General features: G+C 41.2%; 1 protein-coding gene across 1 annotated transcript in view; it reads right to left on the bottom strand.

The window, feature by feature from the left end:
• Nucleotides 1–19,322, bottom strand: part of SPATA16 (spermatogenesis associated 16) — a 110,306-nt gene that overhangs the window by 28,881 nt on the left and 62,103 nt on the right. The window contains exons 5-7 of the mRNA XM_074963560.1: nucleotides 12,280–12,427; nucleotides 7,687–7,833; nucleotides 5,650–5,762 (exon numbers count right to left, since the gene is read on the bottom strand). Of these exons, the coding sequence (XP_074819661.1) occupies nucleotides 5,650–5,762; nucleotides 7,687–7,833; nucleotides 12,280–12,427 (408 nt within the window). The remainder of the gene's footprint in view (nucleotides 1–5,649; nucleotides 5,763–7,686; nucleotides 7,834–12,279; nucleotides 12,428–19,322) is intronic.

Below are 19,322 nucleotides of genomic sequence, written 5' to 3'. Positions count from 1 at the left end.
ATGAGAATTACATGAACTAGAGTGGAGTTCAAGAGGCTACTAAGCTGCAGTAAAAATATAATAAAGTGGCCACGGATGAAGCTGAAACTGCCTCTACAGGTACAATGAAGGTTAAGTAAATAGCAATCTTAAATGGAGGCTTTAGGGGGGAAAGAATTGGCCTATTTAATAGGGGGAAGAGTTAAATGTCTAAGAAATAGGACTGTGATGTAACCAACAAATTCATCAGAAAGGTTGAAAATCTGTCTTCAATAGGAATGCAATACGGGACTAAAACATTAATTGGCAGACAAATCACAATGCTTTTCCTTCCAGATGCACACAGACATACATCATCCAGGTCTCACAAGGAATAAATGAAAAGTAAAATTAACAATTGTTGGGCCTTATCCTGTAGCCCTCACTCACATGTATCGTCTGATTGAAGTGAAGGGCCAAAGTTACTCCTGGGCCAGATTGCCCCCGCCCCAAAGAAAACCCGCAGCTAAAAGAGAAATCTCACAAGAGTTCCCCCTGAATTTAGACAGGTGGGGTTTGCCAGTCCACAGAAAAAGTAGTGGAATCTTGGGGGATCTGCTGAAAGGACAGGAACATCTAAGGATGTGTTTCAGAGTAGCAGCCGTGTTAGTCTGTATTCGCAAAAAGAAAAGGAGTATTTGTGGCACCTTAGAGACTAACAAATTTATTTGAGCATAAGCTTTCGTGAGCTAAACACCAGCTCTGGGACCCCTCTGTAAATCCTTGAAAGGTCATTGCTAATGGAGAAGACCAAACCAACAGCAAACCAGTCTACTCCAGGTGGAGTTTGCTTGACACAATTACTGGGCAGTGAGAGGGGCCTCTGAAGCACAAAACCTAAAGCAAAGCAAGACTGTTGTCTTATTGCAAAAGAAGCTGGAGAGCCTGTAACATACAGGGCACCTTAAGTGTCCTTAAGAACTTTTCAGGTTGCATATTACTGGTCCCACATGACACTGAGATAAATCAGAGAGATGGTATTTCCCCTCTTGTTTTTCTAGATACTATTTAAGAACTAATATCTGTGTCCCCTCTATTCATTAATAAAGTTTGCTTGTGGAGTCCTAGAGAATAAGAGAAACTAAATGATTGTTCATCTTAGATTTAAAGCTGGAACTCTGACATCGAATGCAAGTGGTGTGTCTAACCATCCAGCCTTGAGGAATAGAATTTTGCAGACTTCTGCAATCCAGTCCTCTACAGCTGTTGTCCCTCATTTTTATGGTATCTCCATTTTATCAGCTTAGCATGTGAATGATGCTGTGCCTTGCGAACAAGCCCAATGGTGAGCTGGAACAGCCTGGAAATCTGTCATCACAGTTCTTCAATGCCCTCAGGATTCTTGAGATAACATACCCTGGAATCTGCTTATAATAAACACTGTTACAGAACTGAAAACAGACAGCAAAGCAATTTGTTCCCTAAGTGTGTTTTATTTCTGTATGTCTTGCTGTGGAACCCATTAAGGGGATTATATACCTAAGGGCCCCCTTTGGTCATGTTATGTAGCACCCTGTCCCATACATATGGGACGGCTCCAGGAGCAAAGTTCTACTCAACACAGACAAGAGTAGCAGAGTCTGGCCCATGGGACTATTTAGTTGAGTACCTGCTTACCAAGGGCTTCATAATCTGGCCCTAGAGTAAAAGTCTGCTTCTGCTCCCATTGGCTCAGTAAGAAAGACTTCCATGGGAGCAGGAAGTGGGAGACACTGAGATACCAAAGAGGTGAGCCTGGTGTAAATGTCTGGAAGATTAGATTTAAAGAATTTTTACCATCAGATGAAGTTACTACTAGAGTGTGGTATCCTTCCTTATTCATTCTCAGTCTTACTTGACTATGCAAACAGTCTCAGTGATTTTAGTAGGGCCCTGTGGGTAGCAAGGTACTACTATTTAATTAAAGTAAGAGTATCACAACTGGGAGCACAACGTATGTTCGGCGTATATTTATCATTAACTCCATGACTTACGAACAGCAAAGCTTGAATGAATTGTATAATTAACTCCAAGTTACTGTGCTGCACGTCGGAAGTGGTGGAATTGATTTATATTTAGGACAGCTGCTATTGTTTAATTAGCTCTGCTTTAGCACTAAGATGTTTCCACCAAGGAATATTACTAAAATGACTAGGAGAAGAATTTTGGGTTGCAGAAGAATTTTGGGTTGCATTTTGGGTAGCTCTGGCTTTTCAATTTAAGCACAGCTTTTTTGTTTTTGTTTCCCCCCCCATAAATGACCTTGTTTTCTTTTAACTCAGGAGAAGCTTGTGCAACTAACATCAGTAATTGAAGTGGAGTGGTCTACAAAATATATTCTTCTTGGGACTACACTGTCTATAGCTTGTGAGAAATAAATAACAGGCTTCAAGAAAAACTTGGAAGTTTCAAGAAAACTGAAGTGTCCAGTTTTTGCATTGCCTCGAATGAGGCTTTAATCAGGGCTAGCAGAATAGACCTTGCTCTGTACTGTTAGGTCTAGCTTGCTTTGTAATCTGATTTTTTGGTCAGGGGTGCTACGTTGTCAGGATCATTCTGCATTAAGAAGACTGAAGGGAAGGAAAACAGTCCCTCCCACAATAATATATGCCTGCATCTTTATATTTTTGTGCAAGATTGGCAGCTGCTGGTTCTAAATCAATGATAATTAGTTTTGTGTCAGGTTTTTCTCTCTTCTAGCAAAGCCCCTACTTATGACCTCCTGCTAAAGTGGCTGCTGGTTAAGAATCTATATGAATATGTCTTACTAAGTCCACTTAAAATTCTGCTTCTTGTAAAGTTAACTTGCATTCAGGAAGGTCTGATCAAAACTTCATGGGTGAAATCCTGGTCTTGCTGAAGTGAATTGAAGTTTTGCCCCTGATTTCAATAGGGGCAGGAGATCACCACATCTATTTTGGGGTTCCTCAGCTGGTATCCATCTCAGCAAGAACAGTCATTTTAAAATCACAGGGCTAGATCCATAGCTGTTGTAAATTGGCATTGCTCCATTGAAGTCTATGGAGCTATGCCAATTCACACCAGCTGAGTATCTGGCTCATAAACTCAATAACCCTACCACATTTTCTACTGATCCTGTCTCTTAGAATCATGGAATCATAGAATATCAGGGTTGGAAGGGACCTCAGGAGGTCATCTAGTCCAACCCCCTGCTCAAAGCAGGACCAATCCCCAATTTTTGCCCCAGATCCCTAAATGGCCCCCTCTAGGATTGAACTCACAACCCTGGGTTTAGCAGGCCAATGCTCAAACCACTTACATTGGTTGAGTGCATCTTTTCTCTTGCATCCCCTATACCAAGACCTCAAACGTGAAACTTTTCTATTGAGACCATCTAGCCTTGTTTCCACAAATTCATTTCCAGGATAGACTAGAAATGGAGAAACATACTTCCCTGGTACTGAAGTTAGGCTTACTGGCCTGTAATTGCCAGGATCACATCTGGAGCCTTTTTAAAAAATTGACTTCAGATAGCTACCCTCCAGTCATCTGGTACAGAGGCTGATTTAAGCAATAGGTTACATACTATAGTTAGTAATTCTGCAATTTTATATTTGAGTTCCACCACAACTCTTGGGTGAATATCATCTGGTTCTAGGGACTTATTATTGTTTGATTTATCAATTTGTTCCAAAACCTCCTCTACTGACAATTTATTCTGGGACAGTTCCTAAGATTTGTTATCTAAAAAGAATGGCTCGTTTTGGACCCAGGTATGTTTCCATAAGGTTTTATATGAAGGTCTTAGAGAAGAAGTGGTAACATTACATACTTCAGAGATGGTTCTCTGAAAACATCCCCTCAGTGTGCAGTGGCAGTCAAAAAAGCAAACAGAATGTTAGGAACCATTACAAAAGGGCTAGATAATAAGATAGAAAATATAGTGCCACTGCATAAATCCATGGTGCACTCAGACCTTTAATACTGCATGCAGTTCTTGTCACCCCATCTCAAAAAAGATATATTAGAACTGGAACCAGGGGTTATCCAATGAAATTAATAGGCAGCACATTTAAAACAAACACAAGGAAGTACTTCACATGATGTACAGTAAACCCGAGGAACTCATTACCAGGGAATGCTGTGAAGGGCAAAAGTATAACTGGGTTAAAAAAAGAATTAGATAAATTAATGAAGGATAAGCCCATCAATAGCCAAGATGGTCAGGGATGCAACCCCATGCTCTGGGTGTCCTAAGCCTCTGACTGCCAGAAACTGCGACTGTATGACAGAGGATGGATCACTTGATTGCCCTGCTCTGTTCATTCCCTTGGAAGCATCTGGCATTGACCACTGCTGGAAGACAGGATACTGGACTAGATGGACCATTGGTCTGACCCAATATGGCCATTCATATGTTCTAAAACTTGGGATGAAATCCTGCTCCCACTGAAGTCAATAGGAATTTTGCCATTAACTTCAAAGGGGCCAGGATTCCATCCTTGGAAGCATCAAAGTTGTCTAAATAGACTTCAGGATTTTTTTATGCTAAAGATGCACAAGCACATCAGTAATACATAATGTACTTTCTTAAAGTGGTGCCATTTCAAATCAGCCTGCACACCATTTAGAAGGGGATTTGGGTCAGTCAGAGAATGATCAAGGACAGATGAATTCAAAGAGGCATGCTAACACTGAAAACAAAAAAGATACATTTCCTTTGGGATCTGTGCCATGAGACTCCTTCACCTTCCTCATACTGAGCTAAGAAGCAAATGTTTTATTAGGGTCCATTTCTGCAAGGTACTGAGCACCTTCACCTCCCACTGAGTTTGTGAGATCTGTCCTTTATTGTCTGTTTACTTATTACTGTCAGAGTGAAGAAGATATAATTTCTCGAAGATTTTAGCTAATGTTTTTCACTTGATAGAGGTTGCTAAGTAGCAGTTTTGTCCACCTCCTACCTACTGTCAGACAGTAAGAATATTAATTCCGTCATTTGCTAAAACATCTGATGAGGAAATGCCTCTGATTTTTCCAAGACACAGATAACTAGAAAACTGTTATTGCTAGGGAAAAAATGTTAACATTAGCATTTGCAGTCTGTTGAGGAGAGGTTCTTCTACTTATTTTCTGGAGAACAATTTAAGAATTGCATTAAAATAGTCTAGTCTACATGCAAATTTCATTTTTGACCTTTTGTGCTAATCAAAAGCCAAAGTGATAAAAAGCTGTGTACATTACAGTAAAAAGTATGGTTTGGAATATGCTAATATCTCTACAATATGTCTGTCTCAGATTTGAAAGTAATTTCACATACTTCCCTATGTAGAGGCTAAGTTGGAATTGAATCTAAGGGTATGTCTACACTACAATAAAACACTCATGGCTGGCCCATATCAGCTGACTCAGACTTGCAGGACTTGGGCTGCAGGGCTATAAAATTGCAGTGTAGATGTCCCGGTTCAGGGTTCTGTTGAAGTCAGCTGAGTGCTTTGCAGACATACATGCGTAGTTTGCCACACATCAAAGAAACACTAACTAAAAATATTTTCCTGTTTCTCAAATTACAGATTCATTTAAATATCTGTCTGAATAAAAGACATCAACAAAACACATCTTAATCATCACATATACACAAACCTCTATTACTGCATTCACTGCATTCTATAAAGTAGAATCTATACCCACAGTTAATTTGGTGCCTCTGATAAAATCCATTATTGGCAAGATCTTTTTCCCTATGGTCTCCAAGTGTCTTACTGATTCTTCTCTTGTAAGAGGACTAAAAGGAGCTCTGTGTTCTAAGAAATGAAATAGTAAACCTTGATATTGTTTTTGATCATACCAGTGCACAGTGCACCTTTCATACAAGGTATTCTGTCGGGGATTTAGCAAACCATGTGGGCTCGGGGAAGTGTCACCTTGCTGGGAAAAGCCACCCAGACACTCAACTGGCAGGAGCAGAGAAAGTAAGCTACAGGAGGGACCTCTGGAAGCTGATGATGTCACCAGAGCCTGGTTGGCTTTATTTTATTCCAGTTTTTAATCTGGTCATTCTCCCGCCTGTGCTGGTTGGATGTTCACTACCACCCCCTTCCTTCACCCTGTCTATACTTCAGCCTCACTCCCCCTGCCTTTCATGCTCCCTTTCTTCCCTCCTTTTTCCTTACTCCCTTCCACTGCTGAATCTTTTGCTCTTTGCACAACAATAATATGACAGAACCACTGGGGCACTGTTGGGTCCCAAATAACTGCATTTGCTCAATAAATACAAACATGCAAGGCCTACCTACATACATACTGCTGCTCTGGCTGGTTTCTCGTGCTTCTAAAAATATGTGAGCACCACTCAGGGATTACAAACTATTTAACGGAATACTACCCTATTCCTATACACCAGGAGTGGCCAAATTTACTGACCCGCTGAGCCGCTTACTATAATTCTAAAAAGTTTGAGAGCTGCAAGACATGCACAACCTGCCCTGTGGGCTGGCACCCACTGGGGTGAGGGGCTAAATGCCTTAGGTCCCCCTCCCTGCAGGGCAGAAGCCCCTGGTCCCACCACCCTGCTGCAGGGCAGAAGCCCCGAGCTCCCGCCCATCCAGTCTGGTAGGCGGAGAATCGGCGGTGCGTGGGGGGCACCGCGAGCCACACTTTAACTGTAAAAGAGCCGCATGCACTCACAAGCCACAGTTTGGCCACACCTGCTATACACTATACCCTCCCTTCAATGTTCTCTCTACCTTCCTTTGTTTCTCTTTAGCTAATCCCCTTCCAACAAAACCTTCCTTCCAAAAAAATTAAAAGATAGAAATAAATCAACCAAACACAAAAAATCATGGCACTGATGTGACATTTGCCAACCATCACATTGTTCCTCCCACCCTTTTGTCTGTCTTATCTAATTAGATTGTTAAACTCTTTGGGGGCAGGGACTGTTTCTTACTCTACATTTGTACAGTGCCTACCACGATGGGGCCCCATTCTTGACTGGAGTCTCTAGGTACCACCATAATCAAATAAATAATAATAATAATAAATTTAATACTACTTTGCACTCCTACAGTGTTTTCCATTTGAAATATTAATTAAGTGGGCCTCACAACACCTCTGTGAGGTGAGTGATTTTTAGCCTCACAGATAGATGAGATGACTGGTCTCCAAAGATTACTGTAACACAAGTGCTTTCAGGACACCTAAAGTTTTCTAAGAGTATCTGAGCATCCCACAATCTTTACTGCATTTATCCTCACTACACCTCTGTGAGGTAGAGCAGTGCTAATAACACACAGGGAACTGTGGCACACAGAAATTAAGCGACTTGCCTAAGGAAGTTTGGCGGGAGCAGGGAATTGAACTCACATCTCCTAAGTCACAGGGTAACACCATAACCACAAGATCTCCTTCCTCTCTACAGCCAAGTGAACCATTTAAAGTGAATATCTGCCTGCACTGGCAATTGGCAAACACAGTGACAAATGTCTACATAGATAGGGTGGGGGGAGGGAGAGGGAAGTGAGTGGACAGTGGGGAGGAGTGACAAGTGCCTACAAATACAGGATGGGGAGGAGGTGAATGGTTGTCTGATTGCATGATGGAATAGACATGCCCACTGCGGCCTGTGCTTTAGCATAGTCCCTTGATCTGTGCCCCAACCAGTCCTCTGCCCTTGCAGGTGACAAACCCCATTGCATTCAAACTACTAAGCAAATCAGCAATGCATACCTGAAAAGGATGGCAGCTTTTTACTTGACATCTTTTCCAAGAATTTCCCAACGTCTTTGTTTTTGAAACCCAGCGTCAACAAATATTGTTGGGGAGGCAAAGAAGCCCAATCCGCTGTCTGTGGTAAGATGTGAAGTCCATGAGGATCTGGAACAGGACAGTGATAGCATTTTGCACCCTTGCTTTTTCTTGAGGGCTTACGTTAGTGCCTTTCAAATTTTAGCCTCCTCGCTTGAAAAAGAAAAGGGCTAAAAGAGTACTGCAGTCTATTGAATTTAACATAAAACACCCACCAAAACAAGTGACCAGAGAAACCCTTAAACACGTTCAGTGCCAAGGCATAGGTGTAAGTAGTTTTTGAAATTCTGAATGTTGATGAATTTTTTTGGTAGAAATTTAAAATTTCACGGAAAAAAATGGTAAAAATTTTCATGAAAATTTTGTCTCATTTTTTGACTAGCTCATCAAAAAAATCCTAAATTTAATATTTCAACATTTGTTGTTGAAATTTTTAATTTTAACAAAACAAAAACAAAAACCTCAAACACCACCATCCTGCACAAAAAGCAGGATGAAATTTTAGTGACAATATTCACAAAAATGTTATCCTGTTTTCAACCAGCTCTACTTTTAGATGCCCACTAATATAGTCAGAGAATGACAGAGAATCCCATTCACTGCTCACTGGGCTTGCCAGCACAAAAATAAAATACAGTGAGCAAGACATTCCTCTTCCCCAAGTATTATGCCAATAGATCTCCATTAACTTTGCTAGAGTAACTATCAAGTTCCACTGAGGTGACTCAGAATGTGTTCTATTTGGTAGAGTCGTTGTTTTACTCATACACTGTACTCTGAATGTATGCACATTCTGGATGTGTGCAAATATTTTAAATGATCTAATTTTGTGCTCTACCATTCCATTCTTTTTATCTCATTTGTATATACAGAGTTTACTTAGCAGGTGGTTGACAGCCAGAAATTATAAAACCCTACCTTCTGAAGTTCTATGTAGCTTTTAATAGGATGCTAGGGGCTTGCAATTGTTGCTCTTAAAAGCCCTACCTATATTCTAAAAGCTTTCTGCCTCTGATGGATTCAAAAGTTTAAAATAGACTGCATTGTGCATTTGAATTTAAAAATATACCTCCTTTTCTTCCCATGGATCAAAGGAAAACTTGTGGAGAAATTCAGTATAATACATCCTTACAATAAGTCAAAACTTGAACCAAGATTTGGACGAATGAATGTTACTGAAATTCATGATTAAGGTTATTTTAACTAACAAGTTAATAATAGAGCAAGTATTTCAAACTGTATTTTCACAGAAGTGGTTTAGTTCACATTTTAAATCCCAGAGATGGGGGTATGGAGCCTCTCACCTGCAGGTCATAAGTTCAGACCTGTGCCAATCTGGCAGTGATAGAAAATCGTCACTGTGATAGATATGGCAATTTCCTGCAATATCTTTGGGAGATCTTATTGAATTAAGTTTAAATAGCTTTGCAGTCAAGTGTATTACAAATTCAAAGTTTATGTATTATTGTGGGATTGTATGTAACTTCTTTAGGGGAGAGACGTGGACAATCCAAACTCTGGGAAATTTTATTTGCTTCAACAGACTATTTTAAACAATGTGCCAGACAAGAAGGAACACTCAGGACTAACAAAGTTAAATGGGTCTCCTAGGAAATACCTGGGGGGAGGTAAATGCAAATTCTCACTTTTGGACGCAATCTTTCGAAGATACACCCTGAGGAGAGAACCATTGTATCTGACCGATTACCTGTTCCCAGTCCCTGAATATCAAAGTTCCAAGCTGTATAAAGGAAAGGCTAACTTATGTTTTTGTTCTAAGGAAAAGCTGTTATGAACTTGTCACCACAGAGAAACCCCTGGGTGAGGTTGAAGGACTGATCACCTACCAGAGCCTTTGTTGAAGTTGGGGGTGATCTGTGGTAAGATTAGCACGTGTGTAGGTTCTTCTTTTTTTTTTTTTTAAATACATTTTTCTCTGTTATGCTTTCACCTTAAGAATAACTGTGCTATTCAGAAAGGGCTTTGTGGAAACTTACAACAGTGGGCAATTTCCCCAGAGAGAAAGCAACCTGCAGATACTGGCTGTATAGGCCACCTGGCTTGTTGGGGAACTCAGAGTGTAGACAGGGCACTATGCTGCCTGGAAACCCCCTGGTCAGGAGAGAGAGAGATGCCAGTCTCCACCTCAGAGAGGTGACGGCTGAAGAGCCAGGAGCCTAGAGTGGGTGTCCTTGCTGGTCCACAAGGTGCAATTGCCTTGAACTATGACAGGCACTAGCTGAAAGCTCTTTGATGAACTAAGTGAAATGGCTTGGGGGGTCTCAGTCCAGTTCTGAATAGAAAAGTCACAAACAACACTGCCACAGTTGGCGCTAGCTGTTACCCTTGTCAGCTGCCTCAGCAGAGTATCTAGTGACAGTTAATTTTTCCATCCTTGTCCTAAGTTCTCAGCCTTAGAGGGTGCTCCCTGCAGGTCAGAAACGGGGCATGTTGGTGGAAAAGCTTGCACTGCAGCACTGTCTGTGCTTTACCTGTTCTGTGAACATATGAGGGCTGCAAGCTCCAGAGCTGTAAGTTCAGCATCCTTCACCATCATTGCAGTCACAAAAGCAAACAAAATAAAACAAGCCATGCTAAATCTTTTACTGGTTTTTTTACTTGTATGACACAGAAAGTTGCATACAGCGGACCGAATTATGACCTCAGATACACAGGACAATTCCCAGAGAAGTCAATGAGCCAAATTCTGCTCTCAGTTACACCAGTGTCAAACAGAAGTAACTCCACTGAAGTCTAATGGGTGATATAACCATGCATCTGAGGCCAGAACTGGGTCCATTAGCTTTATTTATAAGCAAAATAATTGACTAAAATGGTCTATAACCAGGTGCTCTCCCTTTCCCCTCCCCTTTATCTTTTTTTCTTTCCTTGGGTGTAGTAATGAAAGAAATTAAAAATTAAGGGTGACATTTTCAGAATGCCTATGTGATTTAGGCCCACAAATCCTATTGACTTTCCAAGCAACTTGTCCTCCTAGGTCACGTACGTACTTTTGAAAATCCCACCCTCTCTCTGTATTGTTTGGGGGAGACGGGATTCTGTGAGGTATGAGTTTGTCTCCTTTTCAATCAGGTTCAGGGAGTTTTATATTATACTCCTCTTAATGCCAATACTTTTGTTCCCTGGAAGTTCTCCACAAATTCACATCAGCAAGTAAACAGAAGACAGCTACTTTATAACCTCCATGACAAATAACAAGTCCCTATTTTCTCTATTTAAAAAAAATACCACCACACACGTAGGAATGTTCTTCAACTTGTAAAATCAAGGTGATCTGTCTTTACAGTGACATTTTTAAAACAAGACATAAAATGAACAAAATAAATGTACTTAGTTGTGTACAATACTTGCATGACTTTGTTGTCAGTGCTTGGACTTACTAGTCTCTATTTGTTTTTTTATCAAGGAAGTTTTTAGTGCTCCTGAAAGGTTCCATATTGATTGCCCTGAAGGATGAAGTCATTATTCACAGAGCTGGTATTTCATAGAAAGTGGTATAGTCATATAGCCCAATCAATAAGTCTCAGCTCTGACCCAGGGCAATACCTCTAGGAATTAAAGAGCATTTCAGTCTTCTGGAGCATTCTGCTAGAACTGCCCACAAAGCGTCAGCTATAGTGTGGGTTCTTGTAATGGGAGCAAATGTCCTCAAGCAATTCGACATAGTGAGAAACTTACCTCTCCCTCTGTCTGATCCTCAGTCATCAACACAGTGTGATGCCTTAGGGTCTTCTCATAGTCATCACTGCTCCAAGTAACTCAGTTAGTAATGACGACAAGACATGCCTTAGCCCATCATCCACTTTCCTTCTGGGATTAGGACCTACTCACTGTGATCTAAGTGCTTATCAACTCAGGAAAAGGCTACTTTAACTTGCTCAACCAGCAGCGTACAATGGGGGTCACACAAAAGATTCCCCTGTTCACACTAAAACTCGATGCCCTCCACTGGATCCCCATTCACTTCTAGGTCTTACTCAAGGTCCTGGTTCTGAATGAGGCCAGGCTACCCATTCATGACCACTGGGAATGATCAATCGTTATTGCCCCTGGTGGGGGAGACCAGTAAGAAGCAGCTGCAGAGCATCTGCAGCAAAGGAGCTCTTGACGATGGAACTTCCTACCGGAGGTTAGGGTGAGCCCAAGTCTGATAATCTTCAGAGCACACTGCAAAGCCCAATGTACAACAAAAGCTTTGCTGCAATAATGGAAGTTAAAGAACGATGCTTCGAGGCATCCTGGGTACAATTCACCCTTGTGCAGGGTGTCAGAACAAAGCTACCCCTCCCGTACATTGTGTTTGAGGACTTAAGGGCTACATAGGTCATATGTTGGCCCTCTGCTCAGGGGTGAATTTCACCCCATGTGAGAGTAAGAATTTGCGGGATCCGGCTCCAACCACCCACAAATCAAACTCAATGTCAGCTACAAACACACAATCCACACAATCCAATGAGGTCCAGTGCCGCTTGAAGATGTGAAATCCACTCTTACCTGTGTAGATGTACGCCACATAATCAGGGTGCTTTTTAGCAAAAGCTTCCTTCATCTTGTCTATTTTGTCAGCCTTTGCTTTTGTTGCAAATGGTGTGTACATAACTGAAAAAGATTCCTCCCTGGTGATGGCCTCTTCGATCATAGCCTAAAATAAAGGGGGAGAAATGACACATACTGTGCTGGTAAAAAGTGAGCTACCATTAAAAAAAAATATGGGAGGGAAAGAAAAATAATTGCCATCACAGCTGATATTTTTCCCTTTAATAATTGCACAGTCATGCAAAGATAACATATTTTGGTCTTGAATATTAATTAGAGAGGAATTCAAATTAGTTCCAGAAAACATTGCCTATCTCATGCTCAGAAACTCAATTTAGTGTAAAAAAAAAGCATTTTTAAACAATATTCAGTTCCATGAGTCTGTGTCTTCAGTGGGGAGAAAAGTATCAGATAAATTATCTTCAAGTGAAAAAGACCAAATTGATTCCATGTTCTCTGAAGGTCACATCCTTCACCTGAAATTTTATTCATTATTTGGGAGCTGGTTAAGCAATACTGTACATTTACGTTATCCCTCGGGTTGGCATGAATCAAGTACTGGGGCTGTATGGAACGTTAGCCTTAAAATATTAAATCTATACATAGTTTGCAGAAAGAGTGAAATTCATGCTTGTGCAGAGGGCCAGCACAAGGTGTATGCATCATGTAAACCCTTAAAATAAGGCTAAATGGTTCATTATGTTGGCTTCCTGAACAGAGGTGAATTTCACCCTGAATGGACTACCAGAGTAAAATGAGATCACCCCACAGTTTAACTGGTCCTCAGCTGGGGTGAACTGCCAACATCGATCAGAACTAATCTTGCTCAGCATTATTACTGCATCTGCATAGGCAAGATTTAATCAGTTTCTGAAACAGCATTGAATACAGACAGTTCATTCTGATTTGCACGTCCTGTTAAATCATGTTCAACACTGATTCAGCTGCATCCATTACAGACATATGTTGCCTTTCCCTAGTGTCGACAAAGCTTCAATAAAATTTGGAACACTGAAACATTTCTTCAGTGTAACTTTGTTTATGTGTAATCGTTCACCCAACACAAGGTTAGTGGAGACAATCACAAAGAAAAAGCATAAAGAGACAGATTTGCATATTCTAACAGGAAATAGCCCTCACATCACACTCTATATTGAAGTGAATCATTGAAAATCTCAGTTTTTGAACTGAGTTTTGAACAGAGCTGTTTTACTGACAGACCAAATGGACCTTACTTCAGTTGTTGAAGTCATTCCTCAGTGATATAAAATTGCCCAGGAAATAATGAGCGTATATGAGAGATATGCTCAGCAGACAATTGTTTCTGCTAGGCTGGAATGGAAGACTGCAATAGGAGACAAGCTAAGTATCTGTGTCCTTTTCTGTAATGGCCTTAAGCAGGTCATTGTACCAATTTACTTCCAGTAACAGAATACTGGATCCAGTGAAAAGATCTATTCCCTTTGTACAAAGTGTCTCGCAAATGACTTGTTTGTGGATGTGGTTAAGAGTCAGAGGGTCTGCCCTTCATAAACATTTTCAAAAGGAGGCAAAATTCAGAAATAGGCTACTTTATATAGAGAAAACACATGCTCTCAATAGCACGACAATACCATATATATGGTCATGATACCCATTGCATAAATAATTTGATACAACCACAGAATATAATGTGGAATATAATGTGGAACCAGGAAATTAACTGCACTTACACCCAAATCCTTCCATCTCCTTTGCTGACATGGACAGCCCTCACAGCAGCAGAAATCGAGCAGTTTTACCCTGCATGGAGTCAAACAGGACGCCAGGAATACCACACAACAAAAACACTAACCCAGGAACCTATCCTTGCAACAAAGCCCGTTGCCAACTGTGTCCACATATCTATTCAGGGGACACCATCATAGGGCCTAATCACATCAGCCACACTATCAGAGGCTCGTTCACCTGTGATATATGCCATCATGTGCCAGCAATGCCCCTCTGCCATGTACATTGGCCAAACTGGACAGTCTCCACGTAAAAGAATAAATGGACACAAATCAGATGTCAAGAATTATAACATTCAAAAACCAGTCGGAGAACACTTCAATCTCTTTGGTCACTCGATTACAGACCTAAAAGTGGGAATTCTTCAACAAAAAAATTTCAAAAACAGACTCCAGCAAGAGACTGCTGATTTGGAATTAATTTGTAAACTGGATACAATTAACTTAGGCTTGAATAAAGACTGGGAGTGGATGGGTCATTACACAAAGTAAGACTATTTCCCCTTGTTTATTTCCCCTGCTACTGTCCTTGTAAAGTGCTGGAAATGGCCCACCTTGATTATCACTACAAAAGGTCCCCCTTTCCCCCCCGCCCGCTCTCCTGCTGGTAATAGCTCACTTTCTGATGAAGTGAGCTGCAGCTCACGAAAGCTTATGCTCAAATAAATTGGTTAGTCTCTAAGGTGCCACTAGTACTCCTTTTCTTTTCACCTTTCCTGGTCACTCTTGTTACAGTGTGTATGGTAACACCCATTGTTTCATGTTCTCTGTGTATATAAAATCTCCCCACTATATTTTCCACTGTATGCATCTGATAAAGCAAGCTGTAGCTCACGAAAGCTTATGCTCTAATAAATTTGTTCGTCTCTAAGGTGCCACAAGTCCTCCTTTTCTTTTTACGGATACAGACTAACACGGCTGCTACTCTGAAACCTCTCATTATGCAGGGAATGGTAACCCCTATGCAATGTGGGGCCCAAAGCCATAGAACCAGCCTATGCAATCATGCTGACAACTCTTGGTAGGTAAGACACAATGTCAAGGAGCTGCAGCTGAGTGGACCTTCTGGTCTGTTTCTCCCAGTTTGTGCGTGTACGGGCCATATAGATTGCTCCTCTCCCTTTTGCCCTGGAGGAGTTCTCCAGGGCCCTGCCAAAATACACAGGCTGGGTATTTAGGGTAGCATTTGGGGCTCATTAAGTCCTGTTAGCCTACTCACCTGCACTCTGCCCACTCATCCATCTAACATTCCAAAACTCTGAGACATAGAAAAGAAAACAAAACCCTGCCTTCTTTTCACCCTAAATACGGAGTAGGGAAAAGCCAGGATTGAAAATTACCCTGCTTTGCAGTCCAGAATGGGCAATATTCAGTCTTGGATCAGTGACAGGTTTAAAATATCTGTTATACTATGAGCCACCAGATGTAGGGACACTAAGGATATGTCTACACGGCAAAGAAAGTGGTGGTGAGTCTCAGAGCCTGGGTCAAATGACTCGGGCTTGAGGGGCTTGCACAATGGAGCTAAAAAGGAGCAGGTATATATTCATGTTTGGCCTAGAGCCCAGACTCTGAAGTTCAGCAGGGGGGATGGGGCGGGTCTTGGAGCCCAGGCTTCAGCCTGAGCCCTAATATTTACACTGTAAGGTTTAGCTCCATAGTGCGAGCCCAGGCCAGTTTACCAGGGCTCTGAGACTCACTGCAAAGGGTTTGGTTTTTTTTGCAGCGTAGATGTACCCTGACTGTTTCCTTCTAGTGAGATGGGATAATAACATTTACATGATATATATCTACAGTAGCCATGGCTAGTTCTGGCAAGCTGAAGAATAGTAGACCTTAAAATAGCAACACCATGATTTATAGGAAAGCTCTTTCAGATGTTGTACGTTAATTTTATGAACTCTAATTTTTCTGTCACTCTAGGATTTGCAAAACCTGGTTTTGAGATGAAGAAATATGAAAAATAGGACCAATAAAGTCTTCAAGAGACACATTTTTTAAAAAGCAGAGGCCCAGCTATTCGCACACGCACAATCAACACAACTTACAGTTCTAATACAAGTACTCAATGGGGTTGGCATTTTTGTGCTGATATTGGACACCCATTATTAGCATTTAACCATAAAGCTATAGAAAGCAATTTTCTAATTTGTAGTCTAAATGGAATGCATGGTGGCATGCTGCGGTGTAGAGGTTTTAGTGGAACTTACTTGCATAACTCACTTTTGGCTTCACCAGCCTTGAGAACAATTCAAAATCATGGCAATAAAACCTTTACACCACCATGTACCCATAAACAGTCTGTGCAGTATGCAAATAGGGACTGGGTCAGAGTGCAATATGGTAAAATATCACTCAAAGGGGAAAAAACAGTTCCTTAGATTTTGGTCAGTACTACTACTGAAGGTCCTATTATTATCCACGAGCAATTTTTTTCTCCAGCTCCTGAGCCTTCATGTAGCTGCTATTTGTTTTATTATCCCCTTGGATTTTTATGGGCTAAAATCTTTAAGAACATAAAAACTTCAGCACATAAAAACTTTGGAACAGAAAACTTTATGCAGTGGGGTCCCTAAAGATTTCTCTGCTGAAGTCTTTATGCACTGAAGTCCATATGCTCAGGGAGACTTCAGCACAGAAATCTACAGGCATGTCTAGGCACTGAGAATGAGATGCTAGCAATTGTTATTCCTCTTCCCGTGTGCACCTAGAGCCCATTCAGTACCAATTCAAGTTAGTGGAAAGACTTCCATTTATTTCACTGGACTTTGGATTGGGTCCCTGGAGAGCAGGATTGGGAAAGTCATTCTGTTTCCCGCCTTCATGCCTCTTGATGGGCTCTGCAGAGAGGTAGCAGGGAGAGGATGATGCTGATCTACCCCACTAGTGGCAATATCGTCACACCCCGCATAAGGATGGAGGTGGACATTACCTCTAGGTAGGCAGAGACATCTCCCTATGCACTATATAAGGCTGTGGCTGAATTTTCACACATGCCTGACACAAGCGATTTGTAGTGACATCTCAATGATGGCATTGGTACTTCTTTGACCCCAGTGGGATTAGAAAAGTGGGTGAGGGGAAAGAACACCAAGGAATTCAGAGAAAAAGATGGAAGAATGTGAAATCTGGGACTTCTGTGAACACCATGATAAACATCTTCCCCACAGGTCACACTGGATTCCAGTCGCTTGGGACTAATGTTGTCCTACCATGTACAATGCTTTGGGATGAGGGAGGTGACAGCAGCATAGCATGTGTCCCGGAAAGACAGGTTTCAGAGTGGTAGCCGTGTTAGTCTGTATCAGCAAAAAGAACGAGAAGTACTTGTGGCACCTTAGTGACTATTTATTTGGGCATAAGCTTTCGAGGGCTAAAACCCACTTCATCAGATGCCTGGACTCCAATGAGAAACTGCAGAACTGGAATTAATTTGCAAACTGGACACAATCAAATTAGGTTTGAATAAAGACTGGGAGTGGATGGGTCATTACACAAAATAAAAACTATTTCCCCATGCTAATTTCCCCCCCTAGTGTTACTCACACCTTCTTGTCAACTGTTCGAAATGGGCCATCCTGATTATCACTACAAAAGTTTTTTTCTCCTGCTGATAATAGCCCACCTTAATTGATTTGTCTCATTAGAGTTGGTATGGCGACCCCCATCTTTTCTTGTTCTCTGTGTGTATATATATATATCTTCCCACTGTATTTTCCACTCCATGCACCTGATGAAGTGGGTTTTAGCCCGTGAAAGCTTATGCCCAAATAAATTTGTTAGTCTCTAAGGTGCCACAAGTACGCCTCTTTTTTTTTTTAAAGGAGAGAGGAAGGAGTGTGGGATCTCTTGGCCTTTGCTCCAGGCTTGCTATATTTATGTCTAAACATATATAAAATGGCCAGGGTATACCTAGAGTTAGAATATAGTCACAATGAATTTGAATGCAATTTTTTTTCTTTATAAAAACATTTTCAAACATTCTCCTCCCCAGACCTCCCAGATTTGGGGCAAGTCAAGCTAACAGAGCTTCCATTCTCTCTTCCATTCTCTCTCATTCAGGGCTTGATGTAGTGCTCATCAAAGTCAATGGAAAGACTCCCACTCAGTGGGCATTGAATCAGGCCTGTGTTGAGCATTGCAAAGAATCAAAAGTACCCTCTTCGGCAGTGCACTGAAACATAGGAATTGCTATACATTGGTGCTTAATTTAAATAACTCCTCTCCCGCCCTGGTATTTATCTCTCTGATTTATTTACAGAGAGCAATCATATCACCCTTCACCCTTTGTTTGGTTCAGCTACCCAAGCCAAGCTCTTTGAGTCTCCACCCATAAGGTAGGTTTTCCATTCCTCTGATCATCCTAGTATCCCTTCTATGCACCTGTTCCAGTTTGAATTAATCTTTCTTAAACATGGGACACAGTATTCCAGATGAGGTCTTACAAGTGCCTTGTATACTGGCACTTACACTTCCCTAGCTCGACTGGAAATACCTCGCCTGATGCATCCTAGGATCGCATTAGTGTTTTTCATGACCACATCACATTGGCGGGTGATAGTCATCTTGTAATCAATCAATACATCCAGGTCTTTTTCCTCCACTGTCACTTCCAACTGATCCGTCCCTAGCTTGTAACAAAAACTCTTGTTGTTAGTCCCTAAGTGCATGACCTTGCACTGTTCAATTTCATCCCATTTCTATTACTCCAATTTCAAGGTCATCCAGATCTTCTTATATAATATTCCGGTCCTCCTTTGTAGTGGCAATACCTCCCAACTTTGTGTCAGCTGCAAATTTTATTAATGCACACACACTTTTTGTGGCAAGGTCATTAATAAAAATGTTAAAGAAGATTGGTCCTGAGACTAATCCCTGAGGAACTACACTAGTAATCTCCCTCCAGCATGATAGTTCATCTTTCAGGATGACCAGTATGACCTGGTCTCCTCCTAACCTAACCAGTTCCTTATCCACCTTTCAGTTTTCATCTTAGTCCCCTTATTCTCAAATTTAACTAATAATTTCCCATGTGGAACTCCAGCAAATTCCTTACTGAAATCCAGTTAGATTATATTTGCATTTCCTTTGTCTAAAGAATCAGCTATTTTCTCAAAGAAAGAGATTAGGCTGGTCTGGCATGATCTAACTTTTTTAAACAATGTTGTATTTTATCCCAATTACTGTTTAGCTCTATGTCCTTAACTACATTCTCTTCAAAATTTGTTCAGT

This window comes from Natator depressus, chromosome 9, assembly GCF_965152275.1.
Source record: "Natator depressus isolate rNatDep1 chromosome 9, rNatDep2.hap1, whole genome shotgun sequence".
In the NCBI taxonomy this organism is placed as follows: Eukaryota; Metazoa; Chordata; order Testudines; family Cheloniidae; genus Natator; species Natator depressus.
Note: the sequence above shows the minus strand (reverse complement) of the source record. Positions and strands in the feature narration are given on the sequence as shown.